At 32.8% G+C, this 19,861-nt stretch overlaps 2 protein-coding genes across 5 annotated transcripts; one reads left to right on the forward strand and one right to left on the reverse strand.

Moving 5' to 3' along the window:
* The first annotated feature begins 7,483 nt into the window (after positions 1-7,483).
* Positions 7,484-12,306, forward strand: LOC100777456 (isoflavone reductase-like). 4 transcript variants are annotated; one of them, XM_026127322.2, is made up of 6 exons: positions 7,659-7,788; positions 8,794-8,950; positions 9,598-9,658; positions 9,777-9,980; positions 11,183-11,266; positions 11,825-12,306. In XM_026127322.2, exons 2-5 carry the CDS (start codon positions 8,819-8,821, stop codon positions 11,203-11,205), a joined length of 420 nt encoding a protein of 139 aa, XP_025983107.1. In that variant the 5' UTR covers positions 7,659-7,788; positions 8,794-8,818; the 3' UTR covers positions 11,206-11,266; positions 11,825-12,306. The 4 variants fall into 4 exon arrangements, with proteins under 4 accessions (XP_014627831.2, XP_040869076.1, XP_040869075.1 ...); XM_014772345.3 differs by lacking the exon at positions 8,794-8,950 and having other exon boundaries at positions 7,484-7,788; positions 11,757-12,306; XM_041013142.1 differs by lacking the exon at positions 8,794-8,950 and having other exon boundaries at positions 7,484-7,788; positions 11,760-12,306.
* A 1,834-nt stretch (positions 12,307-14,140) lies between these two features.
* On the reverse strand, positions 14,141-19,336 carry LOC100777990 (uncharacterized). Its single transcript, XM_003556652.5, has 5 exons — positions 18,499-19,336; positions 17,623-17,700; positions 17,422-17,521; positions 16,762-16,898; positions 14,141-14,551 (listed from the first exon to the last, which is right to left on the reverse strand). The coding sequence occupies exons 1-5, from the start codon at positions 18,856-18,858 to the stop codon at positions 14,348-14,350; spliced, it is 879 nt and encodes a 292-aa protein (XP_003556700.1). The 5' UTR covers positions 18,859-19,336; the 3' UTR covers positions 14,141-14,347.
* Between the last annotated feature and the right edge of the window lie 525 nt (positions 19,337-19,861).

A 19,861-nucleotide genomic window follows, 5' to 3' on the forward strand; every position in this document is an offset into this window, starting at 1 on the left:
GTTTTGTCATTACTTATAAAATTGTTTACAGTGTTTTTCTCAAGTGAGATATTCATAAAACGTAAAGCTCAATATTGGTTATTGTTCTACACAAACTTGGAATGTCTAACAATTCTCCTTCAGGTTGATGATGGTGGATGTGGTTGGAACCAGATGCGTGGCAATGGCCACTTGCAAGCACTCCAACACCAAAGTGAGTGTTGGGAGCAATAGAGTAACATTATCTACTAAAAGTTACATACCTTGGGGGTGCCTACTTCCTGTGTATATAACAGAAGTAGAAATGATTACGTAGGAGAGGTGATGGGATGGTTGTCAGGACATCAACTACCCCATGCCTGATCCTTATCATGGACATGAGACATACATTGTCATGGAGCAGTCCCTGAAGCATGAAGTAAATTACATTCCTAAGGAGAGAGAAGATCATATCTTGGGTTAATCCCACTTAGGCCTCCCAAGAGGTGCATGTTGGCTCATTGAGGTAAAAGAGCTAGAATATATGATGCCGAGTGGGAATGTGTGGCGCTCCTATTTGGTCGGATTAAGTATTGGGCCTTTATTGGGCAAGGCAATCTTATGGAACAATTTTAGGCCGAATGAAGGTTGAATACTATAAATATGTTTGTAGTCAGTTGATAATTTCTGGCTATAAATTATCAAAAAGAGACAAAAAGAAAGTAATTGAGAATTAGGGTGCCTACTAACCAAATGCCTCTACATAGCTATATCTACTAATTTTTTGTTGAAATTGTTACAGCATGTGGCAATTTTCTAGGCACTAGTTCATCAGTGTGTAATGAACATAATGGTTCAAGGGAAAACTAGGTAATGTCAATGGTGAAATCATCACATGATGTTGTTTATGCTGACCCTCCTTTAGTGTTGGAAAGGTCAAACTTTTGACAGACTTAATCCTTAATACTTGTTATATCTAATTTGTATAGCTTAGAGGATATCTTAGCTTTCTGAAGCTATGCTGCGCCCATTTTTCTCATGATTTTTTTTAATCCAATTTGTAGTTATCCTAAACAGGACATATGCTAGTAGAACAAATATTTTGATACATTCAAAAAGATCCTTATTGCACATTCTGTTGTGATTTACACCAATACAATGCCATCTATGACTTTGAATGTTGTATGGTTTCATTAGAGATGAAGTTAACAAATGAGAGAGGGTGGGGTAGGATTCAGCATAATGTAAATAGGATTAAGAATTTGATTTTTTGTGTGTATTGAATGTCCATCATTTATATATTTTTGTTGGTGCATGTATGAATTATTTCCTAATATACTTGGATTTTCCCAATCATGATAAACCTTGTATTCATTACTCATTACAACCATACTTGAATATATTTTTTTTCTCCTTTTATTGCCTTGTCCTATTTAAAAATGTTCTCATTATCATAATGTTGCAGGAGCTTCAATCATATCATTATGACAAAAATGAATGTGAAGGCTTGGCATTTGACATTCACGCTGGATATGTCGGTTACATTGGGTAGGTAGGAAAGTGAAGCCATTATATGTCTACATTGAATCAACCTAAATGCTTAAGCCAACGTCAAATAAATACAATATTTTCTAATTGTACTTTGTGGGTATTATAACTACTTTTTCTTGTCTTCCCTTGTTTTTCTAATTTAGAGTATCTTAGATTATCTCTTAGAATTTGTTTTAATATTTCTTTATTATTTTTTAATTTCTTTCCTTGTTTAATAAGGACTATACTTTAGTATTAATATAAATGAGGGCAACTGCTTTATGTTTTGTATCTCATTTAACATCATATGCTAATATTAGCATCCACTAGGTTTGGCTTAGTGGTGAGGAGTTTATTGCGTAGATGCATGAGGTCTTAGGTTCAATCCTCATTGCCGCTATTGTACACTAAAAAAATTCTTAATATTACTGTACGTATTCTCTCATCTATCATGTACCTATTCTGATTAAACAACTCATCCACACATACTACTTAAGCAAAAAGTCAAACCTAGTTCTTTGAAGAAATAAATGGTCAACACGTTATTCCATGTGCCTAAGAAGCCTACTCTAGTGTGTATTGTGTATGATCCCCTACGGCAAACACTCATGAATCACATGAATGAATGACTGTTGTTAAACTACATTGAGCAAGCATGTAATGAAATTTAAAATATGTGGCCTTCATTTTCCTTTTTAGGTACCTGTTTAGAAGTTATAGTTTAGCATACACTATACAATTATCACAACATAAAAGCATTTCTTTTACCAAAAAACAGTGCTGCTTATGTTACAGAGCGTATTAAGGTCTTGCACAAAAGATAATCAACTTCTACCTACCTGATATGACAAACTACAGGTAGTAGTTCACTTTCAATCTACGGTGGGAGGCAGATCACACAGTCGGCTACACACACCGTAATTCATCCTTTTGTACACAATACTGCAAGACCATGAAAAACATTGAATTAGTGAGAAACAATATATATAAAGATAATACAAGGAATTAGCATCAACATTATCATTATTAATCGATAATGTATAAAATATAAAACCATCGTGAACATGCTTACATAGAAAACATAAACAAATAACTTCTCTTTAACAATCTACCTAGGTAATTATGTCTTATGCATGTCCCTATCCAAAACTAATTAAGGCAGTCGTTACCACACCAGCAGTAAGAAGTGCACCTGAAATTAACATAGCTTACTTAATTACACTCAACTAAACAACATAACTTGAATGACAAGGACAACATAATCACAAAACACTACCATATGTTACATAATTCAAGACTACACCAGACAACTGATCATTTCAAACAATTTTTTGCATCATAGAGTGACTTCACCATACCTAGTTTAGTTCTTTTTTTTTTGGTGCAACAGAGGTCTAAAAGCCATAAAACTACAGATAGATAGTACGAGATGTAGGAAGCTCCATTACATCTTTAACCTACTTTAGTTTCTTGCATATAAATATTTAGATGGGTAACTATGCAACTTCAAACTTTGAATTATTTTCTGGAATGAAGTTGACTATCCCTTTATGGGCCACTTATTCACAAAAAGAGCAGACATTAATGTTATATTAAAGGAACAGTGGAAGAATTAGTTACAATTTATGACAACAACATAATACATTAGTAACACAATCATGAACACAAAATTTGATCATCAAATACCAAGCACAGTAGGTGTTAGATTCATCACAAAAACTACGTGATAATAACATATTATTTCCAACTAGTCCCACTTGCTAATAATGCACCCTAATTAAGCTTCTTAATTCTGCAAGAAACCTTACCACTCGATCAGTAATCTCTCTCTTCACATATATTGTGTTTTCTCTTCTTTAACAGATATTGGATCCATGAGCACTAAAGGGTTCAAGTAGTACTACTGATCTCTTGCAACAATAGATATGCTTGAATCATTCTCTTCTGCTATTGATCAGTTGCAAAATTGATTTAAGGGTCTTCAAAGAAATTGGTTTTGTTGGATCTTCGAAACAAGCTTTGGCCTTCTGTTGAATCATCTTTGGTGGGTTTGTTTAGTTGCAGTTATCTTGGAAGGGATACTCAAGGCTGTTATTAAACTTCATCGATCGTCACCAATGGTTTGCTCAAAACTAATTACATGTGTCTCTATCTCTATCTCTATACTTCTTAATTTCTCTTTTGCACCATATGAACAATTCAAATTGCTTACTCTTCCCATCTTCATGTTTTTTAATCTTTTAATTAGAATGATATAACATTTACTTAATTTTTTTTAGGATTAACCACTTCTATTTGGCTTCAAGTCTTGACTTTTTCTGGTTTTGGATCTCATCCTTTATAGCACTTGAAATTAGAAAGGATATATATAGTTTGCTTTCAAAATTCTTTTTAATCATGGAAGTTCAAATGTGAGCCTTATAGACATCTGTCACATCCCCTTAATTTCCAAACGAAAGAAGGGAAAAAAGAGCTCCTATTAATTAATTACAAAAATAAAAAATGAAAAGAAAGCTTAAGCATGAACAAACTAATATTCACAATATACTCGGTAACAAAAAATCTTGATTAGTTTCTGTTTTATATTAATTAAAAAATAATTAAATTAATTTTTCCTAAAGCATTCTTCTCCAAAAAATGTCAACTTAACCTGTTTTCCATTTATGGCTTTTTGTTAACCTGTCGTGCATTCCATTCAAAGCAAATCATCCTCATCTGATCCATAAATGCACAACCAATTAAAATGCTAAGAATAAAAGTCCTAACCCTAATCATTTGAACTTATTTTTCTTACAATCATTTTGGCTAAAATTTTGAAACATGACTTTGTAAGGGCCATTCAAGAATTCCACAAAAAATTATAACATTTGAAGGGGAGTTAACTCTTTTTTTATTGCTCTCATCCTAAAGTTAAGTCAAGCATTAACCAACTAACTTCTTCAACACCAAATAAGAAAAGAAAAAGAGAAGCTTACCTTGGCGAACACTTGCAGGGCGCGACCACTAAAGGGCACGAGGTCGAGGTCACGGTGGTGAGAAAGTCAGGCACACGCGACGCGGAGCTTAGGGGGGTGCGACAACCTAGGGTTCCTTTGCGGAGGCCACGGTGGTGCGAAAACCTAGGGTTCCTTTGCGGAGGTCACAGTGGTGTGAGAGTCGTCAAGCCAACTGAATGAAGAAGAATTTTGAGAGAGAGGGATTTCGAGGAATGAGCACGCAACAAGAAAATGATGTTCTGCAATTATTTTATTATGTAACGTTAACGACGGTGTATAGGTAAACCCGTCTTTGTATGTCACGATTTCTACGATGGTGTTTACATATACACTGTCTTAGATAAGTTCCACTTAATTGCAAAAATGCCCTTGCCCAACCTACTAAGATGGTGTTACAAGTAAACGTCGTTGTAAAAGTACCATATTTACATAAATGCCACCGCCCAGCCTACTACGATGATTTTATTGCGACTGACCTCGAAGGTGCATCGTAAAAATGTCTTTTTTTAGTAGTGATTGGGGTAATTAAAACCCTGACAGAGTACCATGGTAACGCGATATGACGAAGTCACCTATTGACCTTCCCTCCGACAATGGCAAATGAAGAGAGTTGATAGAGTGGTAAGGTGCGCATCTCTGTCATTGGTGGAGGTGAACCTGTCACCCGTTGTATGCTGAAGGATGTGAGCGCAATGGTAGAAGTTTGTTGCGATGATGACACAAAAGTCATTTTATTGTGTATGTTCAATACTTTGGTGTTTAGGTTCGTATGCAGTAATTTGGGTGCTCTAGAGGTCTAGGTAGACATTGATTTTTTCAGACTCTGAAGGAAGGAGGAACAGAAGAGAATCAAGAAATGTTGGAGAAATTTCAAATTCTGACGTGGGAATGGGTCATGGTTGCCGATAAGTTCTCACATTCTTTATCAGATTGGATTTTAAATCCAATGCAGTTTATTGACAACTTCTGGGATTTATAAAAAAGATAAAGTTAATGAGCATGTTTTTATATTAACAATCCATATGAGTATATGCTCGAACCGATGGTGGACACACGATAATCCAGCTACCACATGCTTAATTTTTTTGAAGATGATTCGTATCTTAATCGTCACAAGTAGAATATATAATAAAAGGAATATTTATTTGCGTTACATTTTGTTTTGGTTAATAATGGCTATGATTATATACATTTCCCTGGTACGAAAATTCTTAGAAAATTGAATGGTTTGAAGTGCAGAAATATGCTAAAATAGAAAGCTTCAAGAGAAGTCTCCACTTCACGTATACATTTTCTTACGTATTGACCGTTTTCTTTTTGTTTACTCACATTTTAAGCTGCTATTTTTATATATACTATGATATTTTTACTCTAGCTTGGTTTATGCACTTCTTGTGCTAACATTAGGTTTTCTTTAATAAATACATTCTTTTTGCCTTCAAAAAAACACGTTGATTTATGGAAATTTTATTGTCGAATGGAATTGTTTATTTAATGTTCGAAGACATCACCTATAATTTCGAAACAACTTTCCAAAATCACCATTCATGTTGAACTTGTAGCTCTTCCAAAACAACAAAGAGGTGGGTATGGAGGGGCTTGAGATCTAATGTGCCTTTCATCCTTTGATGGAGGAGATGTTGGAGTTCCCACCGAGAGAGCAACCTTACTTGTTATTCTGAGTACCATTGGTCACTACAAGAAAAATAACCTATGCCTACAGACGTTTTTTTTGCTACAGACATAAATTAGTGTAGGTAAATCTCAAAAATACTTTTACCTACAACTGACTAATGTAGGTAAAACTCAACCACTTGTACCAACCATTATTTGGTGTAGGCAAATTCATTAAAACTAAAAAAAATACTTTTACCTACAACTATGTTGTGTAGGTAAAACTCCAAAAAACTTGTGCCTATGGTTGATTAGTGTAGATAAAACTCAAAAGAATTACTACCTACAGAAGCACAGTGTAGGCAAAATTTTAAAAAAACTTATACCTACAACTACATGATGTAGATAAAACTTCACAAATTTTGTGCCTATAATTGGTTGGTGTAGGTATAACCTCAAAAGTCTTATACCTACAATTGTTGGTGTAGGTAAAACTCTTTAAGACTATTTGAATTTGAATATTAGTCTCTTGTTTTTTTTATAGTAAATACTCAATCTCAAAAAATAATCATTCAATTTAAATTAATTTTTAGTTAATAATTATTCAAAATTTTCATTGACATTCGTCGGGACACATGATACATGTGTGACCAAATTTTCCATTTAAACTTCGGACCTGAGTGTTATTTTCTCAAATCCACTTTAATCTAACCCAACACAAATTTCTCTTTATTTTGTGATTGAAGAAGATTAACAAAAATCGTGAATTGTTGGCCAAAGAGAAAAGTGTAAAAAAAGAAGTAAAACATTAACCTTTCTCAATTTTTTGATTAGTTTATATATATATATATATATATATATATATATATATATCTACATGCTTTCAAGGGTAACCAATATTACCAATTGTGTCTACCTATATTTATTTACTATTATTTTCCCATTTGTAGGCTTCAATTGTTTGTTTTCTTTACACGTCACTGAATATGGGGACTCTAAATTGAGCCTGCCATCAGGCAAATGTTATAAGAGAAGCTTTTTCTGTTATTTCTTGCATATTCTTCCAAGTTCAAAGTCATATTTAATCATCAAATGATGGTTTACTATACGTAAGATATATTTAATCTACCATCTTGATCTTAATCTATACTAACAAGACAGTATGACAAGGATAAGAGGCGTCATAACACTTATTCTATTCGTGCAACAAATAATATATAATATATTTTATCCTCTCCATCAAATGTGCCATTAAAAATTTTAAATTTTATATACCATACTACTTTTAGCTTAAAAGGAAATTGAAAACCTAAAAAGTACAAATTATCAAATCGAGAGAGGGACTATTTTTTATGTTGAAAACTTAAGGAGTACAAATTGAAAACTTAAAATATTTTTGAAGTGACGCCTACCTATAAAGCATAAAACCCAAGCGCGTTGCTTCCTCTGATCCGAAACGAACCTCAACAACGTTGAATGCAGAAAGGGGGAAAAGAGGATTAGGGTTTAGGAAGCAGCGACAACAATGGATTTCACAGCGGAGAAGAAGGAATCAGAGAGCAACACCGAAAATGCTCATCCAACAACGTTAGATTCTTCTTCTCAATTGGCATCGGCACTTGATTCCAACAACAAAGAAATTGAAGAACGACAAGCTCGTGAACTCAAAGCCGGTATTCACCCCCTCAAGGTTCCTCTCTCTCTCTCTCTCTCTCTCACACACACTTCTATTTTCATTTCATCACCACTCAATCGCTCAAACACTACCAACAATTATTAGTATTGTTGTTAGAATAAAATTTAGATACGTTTTTGGTGCTTTTCTCCTATTAGAACTAGAGTTTCAACTTGATAATCTATAGTGGGATATGTAAACTTTTCATTACGTGGATTACTGAGATGAAACTTCAATTTTGATTAGAGAATGGGATCAAAAGTATATGAAGAACTGTATCTAAGTTTTGTCTGAGGAAGATGATAAAGAAATTAAAATTTTGGATTGGTTCTTTGTTAAGGTATTGTGTAATGGTATCCTGCTTTGATGTATCACTATGATTCTGGGATCTTTCAATTTGACGTAAGGAATGGTTTTAATTCTGGAAGAGTTGATTGAATGTTGTGTTGGCTGCTTCTGCTTTGAAGTAGTTATATAAGAGATGGTTGTGCACAGGATTAGATCGTGGATCTTGATGATTTGACATGCTTGTTGATTATGTATGGTAGTTATGTTTGTTTCACTCTATCTTTTATACTGCTTTGAGGCTGTAAGTGAATCAAAATATATAGTTTTTATGCTTTTTATTCCTTTTATGCTTTTAAAGTGAATCAAAATATATAGTTTTTATGAAACAATACGCGTTTTTAAATTTGAGGCGTAGTTATTATTATTTTATTTTTTTACTGATTTGAGGTATAAAAGTTATTTCATTAGATATACTTATATGAAAACTATAAAATTCATTGAATCCTGCAAGGCAGCTGCATTTATGCCTTATTTTATATATTTTGATAGCCATGGGTCATTTAACCCAAGCATTACAATTTGGCCTTCCTGTTCATTCTACTCTATGAACTGAATATTGTAATGTTACTGAGTTTATTGTTGAAACTTAAACACATTGATTTTAAACATGCAGACTTTTAGATAGTATTGTTCAAATTTATTTCTCATCAATCTTTGTCAATGTTTTTTCAATGATCATACTCTTAAGGTGTGGAGTATGGATGGCCTCTCAGACAATATGACAATGCCAATTAATTTAAAAGCAAAAGTTGTTGTTGCAGCTCATGATAAAGATATAAATTCTGTAGTTGTTGCTCCAAATGATAGTTTAGTATGTAGTGGTTCTCAGGTTGGTAACTATATCTGACTTGCAGCTTTCTTTGGGCTTTTGAATCAAGTAATCTAATTATTTGTAGAAAAAAGGACTACCACCTTTGTTGTATGTTTCTTGTTTTCATCTGACTTCCGAGTGAAGAAAGAAAAGTCACTAGATACTTCACTAGCCTTCCTTCCTTTACTTTTCGTTTTATTTTTTGGAAAATTAGTGCTTTCAGTGTACTTTATCATTATTATTATGTTTTACTTGTATCCCATCATGATCGTACAACTTGTGTTTGGAGACTTTCAAATCTAGTATCAGTAGTTGTATTTAAAGGGCATAAAAGAGGAATTTGGTCAGTAGAATTTTCTCCTGTTGATCAATGTGTAGTAACAGCATCTGGTGATAAGACAATAAAGATATAGGCTATATCTGATGGCTCCTGTTTGAAGACATTTGAAGGACACACTTCAAGTGTGTTAAGAGCATTGTTTGTTACTTGTGGAACACAAATTGTTTCTTGTGGTATGAGGCTATCTGTAGCTGATTTTGTTCTTTATAACATTTTGGTCGTGGAAAAAGCAAGAATTCGAAGAATAATTGAAGCCGAAGGAATTCCATACACTTACCTATGTTGTCATGCCTTTATTGATTACTTCTTATGTAACCTGGCACAGATTGACATCACTGTTCCTCCGAGGGACAAGGTATTCATTCTAGGAGATGGAAATGTGAAAGGTAATAAACTATAGCTGAATTAGTTACAAATTATTTTAATTGTTTCAGCACAAGTGATAAATCTCAGAGACACAACTCAGTTGCTTCAAAGTGTACATGTTATTTTTACTTGTTTCAGGAGCGTTTGTGACTGAGGCTGATGTGGGAACTTTGACCATCGAAGCAGCGAATGAACCTAATGCCTTGAACAAAACCGTGCGCATAAGACTCCCTAAGAATTATTTGACCATAAATGAGATCATCTCTTTGTGGGAGAACAAAATTGGGAAGACTCTTGAAAAAACTTATGTTTCAGAGGAAAAGGTTCTTAAAGACATTAAGGGTCGGTAACAAATTCATTTTTAAAAATATATGGGAAACTAATTCTTGATTTATAGCTGGTCATCATATATAAGTACATTATTAACCATTAATGTAAACATTTTAGCTGGTTTGGATCTTAAAAGTTAGTTTGAGACTGAGTAAGTAGCCAAATAGACTCTGTTCTGTTATACACCAAGATGCTTTGTTTTATTCATGACTTTTCCCAAATGCATTTGCAACTATAAGGTTTGTATGAGGTACTTGTTTCCACTTTCCCCACAAAAATAGATCATTTGTTTAATCTTAGAAAAAAGTCATCCTATGATACAACTGTTTTTGGTATTTTTCCCCCAATAGATATTATTTTCAGCTACTGAGAAAAACACTAAAACAGTTTTTTCTTTTAAAAATTTACATAATCTCCCTAGTCTTTCCAATCATCTAATGACACGTTTTCTACTATGGGTTTGCCTTTTCTTAATATAGTGGTGTTAAGTTAGTGGTTATTAATTTTCACAATAGTCTCTTGCTGAGTTAGGTTGTTTTATAGAGTCTATTATATAGTTTCACAAGTGATATAATCTTGGCATTAAGTGTATGTTTGGTATAATAGTTATTTTTTGGGACTTTTTTTTTCAAAAGCTCTCAAAAAGCTGGAAAAAAACAATTGTTTCTTCAAAATAAGCCAAACCAAATGCATAATGGACAATTCATTCAGGATTTTTTTTATAACATTTACCTTTATCTTAGTGACATTGGAGTATTTCAAGCAAAAGCATTACCTGTTCCATATGTGTAATTTTAGGATTTTCTTATATACTCTTATCTTCCAAATCACAAGTGCCCTTTGTGTTAAAAATGTTGTAATGTCTACAGATATAGGTAGGGTAATAATGTAATGTTTCTTCAAAATAAGCCAAACCAAATGTTGTAATTTTAGCATTACCTGCTTTTTTTACCCTTTTAAGTTGAGAGGTTTGGTGCTTCTAATCATGCATTTCTTGCATATTATGATGGTTTTTAACTTCTTATGTTTACTGGTTTTGGCATTCTGCTATCTGTTTTATGGCTGCATATGCTGCCTCAGGTATTTAGTTAGACTTTGATATTGATTCTGTTATTTGGCCAGATGGTAACTGTGAAAACGCAAGGTTTTGGTAACTCCCCATCCCCTTGGTATGACATGATTTTTTACTAATCATGATTTTACTACTTGATCAGGTAAAGCAAGGTTTAGGGGGTAGAGTACATCTTATTTTGTCTGGAGTCGCACCTTTATCTGCACATGTGGAAGGTTACTTACAGGTGGTTACTTGTGCTCTTGTCCTACAAGGATATGGTATACTCTTTTTAAATATGAAAATCAGACTTACACCATGTTATCATTTTTTAAAAATCATGTCATTAAACAAATTGTAAATACTCCCATTTTAGTTATGCCTATTAAACTAAACTATTTTGTTTAACAACTGTTTATTATTATTTTCAAAACTCAAAGAAAGACAGATTTGAACTGTAATTAAGTTTATGTATGAACATGCGCACACAGTAGAATCTCCTTTTATGTTTATGTAGTCTAATTTTGGATTTTGAATGCTAATTATATGGGTCTAAAATTGTTCTTGATTAATTTGATTAGGGAAATGGCGATTAGCTAATACTTCTAGATTTAAATTTATTTCTTATAAATATAAATCAATAAAATTAAGAGCACAACTATAAAATTATGTCTAACTGAAATATATGTGGAAGTTATTCTGATGTCTTGTCACTCTAACTCTGTGTATATATGCAGAAGATATTGTAGACATCTTTATGGTCCTTGTACTAGATTATGGCCTTGATGTCTTGTCACTCTAATAGTGGAGGGCCAGCTCTAGCCAAGGCCTAGGTAATTATGAACTTGGCAAAGCTAGTTGGAGTTGGAGCTGGAAGGATGGTTGGATTGATGCACTGCCCACATTCAATTATGTATGTTCTAAGCTCTCTCTAAGATCTAAACATTTACCTACAATTGAAGATGATAGGTACATGTTAAAGACTTTTACCTACAGTTAGGAGATGTAAGTGGAAGTTAATAACTTTTACCTACACACTATACATAGTAGGTAAAACCTATAATGATAGACAATTAGCTGTCATTATACGCCCCCTCAAAGTTGACGGAAAAAACGTCTGTAGAACAAAGTTTATTATACATTTATTTTTTACTTATAATGACAGTTTTTGTCTGTAGGTATAGGTCATTTTTCTTGTAGTGTACCCCTAATAAATTCCTTTTTTTGCTTAAAACAAAGTGAAAACAAGTAAAATGACATTAATATGATGAGAATGTAAACCACAAATTGCAATACTACCTTTTTGAACTTTCGATCAATCAACTTTTGCTTAGACTTTATTGAATTATTAGCCTAGCATTACTAAAAATTAGTATTTAATGACGATTATTTTTTATCTTTGATGATGATTTTAAACTGTTTTCGTAGTTAATATTGTGAAAATTCCAATAATTTCCACGACTATTGGATAACTGTCTTAAAATTAGAATATTTAAGTTTTTTTGTTTGTGTTGCCTTACTCTTACTCTTAGATTCTACTTTTGGTTTGTTTGGCTTAAATGCAATTTTTGTGTCAAAGTTTGTATTTGTTACAAATTTCATCCTCACTTAATTTTTTTTTTAAAATTTTGCTCTCAAAGTTTAAAAAAAAAGTGACAAGTTTTAATCTTTCGTCAATTGTCTATTAAATTCGTTAGTTGACCATGAAGATATTTAAGCAAAATTTATAATATTATGAAAATATGAAGACTAAATGTGTAACATTATCAAAAATATGAAGAAAAAATGTGTAACATTGTGAAATTTTGAGACAAAGAGTGGGGAAAACAATAAACGAATTTAGCGGACAATTGGAGGAATATCAAAATTTGTAATTTTTTGAAACTTCAGGACAAAATCGGCCAAAAAATAAATAAATGGGAAAAAAAATGCACAACAAAGTCAAACTGCAATTGCAATTAAGCCGTTTCAGCTATGTATTGTTATGCCTTCTTCACCACATTTGAATTTGGGAGACTTGGGATGTTCTCGACCATTTATATCCATGAGCATCAGTGTTTTTCTAAAGAAGACATCTTTCACAGTATAGCCTTTGGACGATTTTTGGTCCAGGATAGACAGAATAGGTTAAACGAAAAAAAAAATTGCCTTTTGTAGATGAGGAAGTGTCTCAAGAGAATATCAAGAAGTGGTGTGGGGCAAGTTAATTTTGGACCAAGGGAACAAGAGAAATGTCCTTTGGATAGAACATTCGGACAAGCCATTATATACGATCTTATGTTAAATCAAGTTGGCCTCTAATTGTCTTGTATCTACTTACTAATACCTTACTTAATTGCACCCTCTTAAGTCTTCAAAGTTCACAAATAACCAACTCAAAAGATTTTTTACTTGATGCTATTGAAAATCATGCTATTCTTGTGCAGTTTTGATGATGGATCACCAAGTCTAGGATACCTTGAAGAATCATCTAGTTTAACAGTAAATGTACATCAGTATATTTTTTTTGGTGAAAGCATCAGGATATGATACTGATCAATCTAATTGATGCTTTCCCCCACAATTTTAATTAAGGATGATTTTCATCACTTTTTTTTCTTTATTTCTTCTAATCCCTTACTATTATATTAAAAAAATAAACTACTTTTTTCAAAAATTTGTTAAAAAATGCTTCTTCGGTTGAAATTTTTTTAAAAAAGGTTTAATATAATGTATTAATTATTTTTAACAAATATTCTTAAAGCTGGGTTCTCGTTAATTATAAATAAGATCGTGAAATGGGTGCATAGAAAAAGGTAGGGTATCTAAAAAATAGGTAGGGTGTTATTTTATGTTTTTAACAAAATTTTATGTACTGTAAAATAAAATCTACGTATTTTTACGTTATCTACATACATTATTTAGCTTCTTTTTGTCTTTATTATTAAATTATTAAACAAATAATATAAATTAATAGTTAATAAAAAAATATTTAAAATATTTACGCTCACTGCGACCCTGCGTTGTAATTGTAAATGAAAAACTCAGTAACCTGCTCTAATTTATATTTTATATATGTATATGCATTCTTTTCGATTAGTCATTACAATTACAAACAAACAACAAAAGAAAAGGGAAGTAAGAAACCAGAAAATGGAATTATTTCATATCATTCTCAATAAACTAATTAAGAGAAATACATGTATAATCAATGAATTGAGCTCCATATCGTAAAGGGGCAGAAGCATTTTATTTTTCTTTTGGCCTACGAAAGAATTGCTTAATTATTTTTAAAAAAAATTATGGCAAAGATACGAAGTTGAAACACTAATTCCACTTTACATTAGTACTAGTGATGGAGTTTAGAGAGGACAAAAATGCATGCTGAGGATGTGAGTACAGCAGCAGCAAAGCAAGCAAGATCAAGGCCTGTGACTAAGGGAATGTCTTTGAACTTGTCTAACAGTCCCACCTGAAGAATCATCATCACTGCATGCCCAATCTTGGACTTTGCCTGTGCAATTGATTGCATCCCTACCCATCGAGGGGGTGACTGAAAAATTTGATCACACAAACAATCATTAACGAATAAATTTATGTTTTGTATACTTATATCTAACAAAATTATTGTAAAAATAAATAAATTTATCACACATGATAACTTTTAATTGAATGATAATATAAAATGATTTTATAGTGCATAATTTATTTTTTCTTTTGATTAGAATTTGGCAGGTACACATTGTTATGAATGGGAAGCAAAACACAAAACATTATGCAGCAACAAAACAATATGCATAATCTGTTAAGAAAGCAATACCGCTATACTTGGAAGACTACGTGCACAGCCTATAAGGAAAGCATGCAACCTGCTGCATGAAGTGTTCATCAGCGAGGAAGTTAGTTAGGAGGCGCCAATACTGTTAGGATTCTATTAGAAGTTTCTGTTAGAAGGTTCTAGATTCTGTTAAGAACTTTGCCTTATAAATAGCTTGTAATAAGGTGTTCAAAGCAATGAGAATATACGCTACTTTCATCTTCTTCTTCTCTGCATTTCTGGAGGCGCTTGATCGTGGAAATCCAAGTTATAACATTGGTGCTTTCATTGCACAACAATGGCGGACGCGACTCGTTCCAGGGTGCCCGCAGAACGCTTCGAAGACGCAATCGCAAAGCTTACAGCGTCTCAACTTGCCATGAATACAAAAATTGACGATCTTCTTCAGCGTATGACGCAACTAGAAGCAAACCATCAACCACCATAAACGCCACCATCTTCTTTGGCAGGACAGACGCCGCCAGCGTCCAGTTCAGTGAATTGTCTGAAACTCGACGTTCCGAGGTTCGACGGCTCCGATCCAACTGGTTGGATCTTCAAGATCACACAATTTTTCGAGTACCACTCCACGCCGGATTAGGAACGGTTGACGATAGCATCATTCTACATGGAAGGACCAGCCCTTGCATGGTTCCAATGGATGCACCGTAATGCGTAGCTTTCTTCATGGTCAGCGTTCCTCCATGCGTTGCATTCCCGTTTTGCGTCATCGACATATGAAGATCCCACGGGTTTGTTGTGTAAGCTTCAGCAACATTCATCGATAAGCGCCTATTTGTCTGAATTTGAGTCTTTAGCAAATCGTATCGTAGGTTTGTCGACGACGTTTGTTTTGAGCTGCTTTATCTCGGGATGGAGCCCTGCTATTCGTCGAGAGGTGCAAGTTCTTCAACCTATTTCATTGGCTCAAGCAGTATCGTATGCACACTTACATGAAGAAAAGCTCATGGATGCTTGCCGACCACCACCATATCACCCTCCAACAACCACCGCGACAACCGTAACCACTCAATCGCCTTCACCCAACCCTACTCCGCCTCTGTTACCTACACCTCAACGCACTACAACCACTTCCATTCCTTTTAAACGCCTTACACCGGAAGAGCTCGCAGTCCGCCGAAAAAAGGGACTGTGTTTCCATTGCAACGAGAAATTCTCTCGAGGTCACAAGTGCTCATCTTGGTAACAGAAGATGAAGAGCTTACACCGCAATTAGCACCACCATGTTCACCATCACCTGATTTACTTCCGGAACCTACTCCGGCACAGCTCAGATTACATGCCCTGTCTGGCCATTGATATCCATCCAGTCAGGACCAAAACATATGATACTGGTGCAATGGAAAGGCCTTCATCACCTTGAGGACAAGGTGTTTTTCATGGGCCAGGGAATGTTATGAATGGGAAGCAAAACACAAAACATTATGCAGCAACAAAACAATATGCATAATCTGTTAAGAAAGCAATACCGCTATACTTGGAAGACTACATGTACAGCCTATAAGGAAAGCATGTAACCTGCTGCATGAAGTGTTCATCAGGGAGGAATTTAGTTAGGAGGCGCCAATGCTGTTAGGATTCTATTAGAAGTTTCTGTTAGAAGGTTCTAGATTCTGTTAAGAACCTTGTCTTATAAATAGCTTGTAATAAGGTATTCAAAGCAATGAGAATATACGCTACTTTAATCCAAGTTATAACACACACTGAGTCTATAAAATAATTTTAAGTATATTATCAATTAATCATAAATTATTGTTATTTGTATTTTAAGAAAATTATTCTAAAAATTAATAAATTTATTATACATATTCATTTATAATGAGATGATGAAATAAAACTATTTTAAATTCTTAACATTATATAACCTAATTGCTCTCTTGGTTCAGACAAGAGACAATTCAAAAATGCATGGGTGTATGCTATACCTTCATATAAAAGAGACCGAGCAAATTTGATCCACAAAGCTGTGGTTGTGTTTCTTTACTAGTAGTGCTTGACCCCACAAACATAACGTAAATACCGACCCCAAAAATGAGCAAGGCAGTACCCATCAGAAACGAGTCTGCACGAAAAAATGATAGAACATTTTCAATTAACTTTATCATAGCAGAACATGCAATAACAAGAAGGTAGAAGAAATTACTTATTACAGAGAAATTGTATTCATACAATAAATTTGCATATTTTCTTGTACAACAAATAAAGATTTAGGCTTAGCAAAAAAGAAAAAAAAAAACAGAAAGATTTAGATTAGCTGCAAAAATCAATAAATTTACACATTCAGACAGCTAAAGTAAACTAATCAGAACCATTAAATAGTGGATGATTAGTTTTTAATCTTGACAAATCGAATTTAAAACACAATACTTGAAATTAAATTGAGTTATCTGATATATATCTTACAGTTCTAAATTCTAGTTTTTTATTTGCGTAAATGCATGAAATTCTTGCTACTCACATCAAATCTATTATTTCTCATGTCATGGAAAGTGTTATATATATATATATATAATTAAGAGTTGTATATATAATCAGTATAATAAATTTTTATTTATTTATGGACAAGTTCACTATAGTAGACAAACCTATGGCTTCGATGAGTAGATGCACAAGATGTCCTTGATCCAACCTTTGAGATAACATATGGAAATAATGCGCGTATGATTCGATAACTAGAAGGCAACCCTGCATTTACGAAGCAACACATTCTGTTAGCTTTCTTTCTTGTCTTTATAATAACAAAAACATAAGGGAAAGGAAAACAGTGGACAAAGCTTCATAAATACCTCAACAAAACACAACACCGAACCAATTAAAGATCCTGCAACTGCGAACAGCGTAAAAAATCTGCAATCGATTATTGCCTGCACAAAATAATGGTTATTTAGCTCACCATTTACGCATATATATGCTACATGAGTATGCCTAACAGAAATTAATTCTAATTGGACTGTAACTACATTACGTACACATAGAAAATGTGTCATGCATGACCATAGATCATAAGTCATAACTAATTAACAATGTTGTTGCCTTTATATTAAAACCACAATATACAACGTTTGGTTTTGTATTGTGGTCTATGATAACACTAGGGACTAAAGTTCACAGAATTTTCTCTTATAAAATTCGATTAGACATCTCAAGCGTGAAATTTAGAATAAGTAGAGTCCAATAATAATCCAATAGCAGATGATCTGATAAGTCTAATAATAATCGTTAAAATAAATTTTAATATTATCTTAAAATATAAATTATTAGTCTAACTCAATCTTATAAATTTATAGTATATTGAGAATTGTCCCCCTACTTTTTTCTGTTTTTTCATGAGTCTCTTCATTCAAAAATAATCTTGTCCGAGACATAAACAGATACTAAATGCAGACACATCTTTTAACGGAGATTTGAATATTAATTTATCAATGTTGTGAGAAACTAGCCACTTCCACTAAATTTAATCTTGTTGATAGTTGTCCTCCTATTTATATACACTAATTTAGTTATATCATCACTTGATTAGAGATTTTCAAAAAGAAATTTTGATATATCAATTTTTTGTGAAAATTTTTAATCAATAAATTTAGTAGTGGTGAAAATGAGTACAACTACTGTAAAAAAAGAAAAAAAAATAGACAAAATTATACAAGTATATATAGACGTACCTTTTCAATGAGCATCTGTGGTCTTAAATTGCGAGGCTTCCTTTTGACAAAAGTCCTCAAAAAAACCAAAACAGCATTGCGAATACTTGCTATCAAAGTAGCTAAATCTGACAAACCTTGTTGAATCACTGGTTTTGACGTGGTTATGTGGTTGGTGGTAGCGATAGTTGCCTTCACAGCCCCCACTGGTTTTCTTTCTCCCTTGACAGAACCTATGTTATGATGATTTTCATTCAAACTAGCCATACTTTGGTACCGTACACATTTCATGTACAACGAATTAGAAGAAGAAGAAGGAGGAGAAGGAGCAAGTTGAATTGGCTTAGAGGAACGCAACAATAATCTAGTGGTTGTTGCCATTCACAATTGAATTAAATTGAGTTTGGTAAAATGCTTCTATTAGAATTTTATGGCATGGGAGGGTGTGTTAATATATACCACGAATTTTGCATGCATCATGGGAACGAATTAGAGCGAAGATTCGAGGCATATTTTTTTGGTGAGTTTGGACACATGCTGAATTTTTGAATGGACTGTAAAAATTTAAAGAGCTGGCACATGCAAATTTGGGTTTCCGCTTTCCAGAACGTGTGGGCCCTCTTTCGTTTTGCATCGAACATGTGCCCCATTTGTATTTTTAAAGATCTTTTAAGTGTACTTGGAAATGGCAAGCATATTTTTAGATTTTTTTTTTTGTACAAATTGCATAATTTTGAATTTGGATCTAGTTTTTGACTTTTTGAGGAGTATCAGCGACATTTCTTTTCGCATGATTTTTTTTTATAATTTTTAATAAATTTTAAGTAAAATGTGTTTGAAAGTATTTTGTAAAGATTCTCTGCATGTTATCAATTTTAAATGTATGATATATACTTAACTGAATTGTAATTTTGACAGTTTGACCCATTATTTCTTTAGGGTTGTTCATGAATTGTATTAAGTTGGATTTGTGTAGTTTTATTTTTAAAAAAAGAACCCAAACAAATCTGATCACAAATAAGTTGTTTGAATTGGTTAAAAGGTATGAAAATTTAAACATGTTTTCAATTTTAAAATAATTTACAAAATAAAAGTAAAATAAAAATAAATAATAATGATAAATAATGCACAGTTTTACTGATTTATTTAAAATTAATTATTTATATTTTTTCTTATACTTTTGAATTTATAATTTAATTAGAATAAAATATGTTTTAGCCTTTAAAATATTAATATTAATCCTTATAAAATATAATTTATTTTAGTCCTTACATTTTAATAGAAACACGTTCTTAGTCTATATATGGTTAAAAACTAATTACAAACTTTTTCATAAAGTCTAAAATTAAGTTTTAAAATATTTTATGGGATACTAATTATACTT

The sequence above is a fragment of the Glycine max genome, chromosome 20, assembly GCF_000004515.6.
Source record: "Glycine max cultivar Williams 82 chromosome 20, Glycine_max_v4.0, whole genome shotgun sequence".
NCBI classification, from domain to species: Eukaryota; Viridiplantae; Streptophyta; class Magnoliopsida; order Fabales; family Fabaceae; genus Glycine; species Glycine max.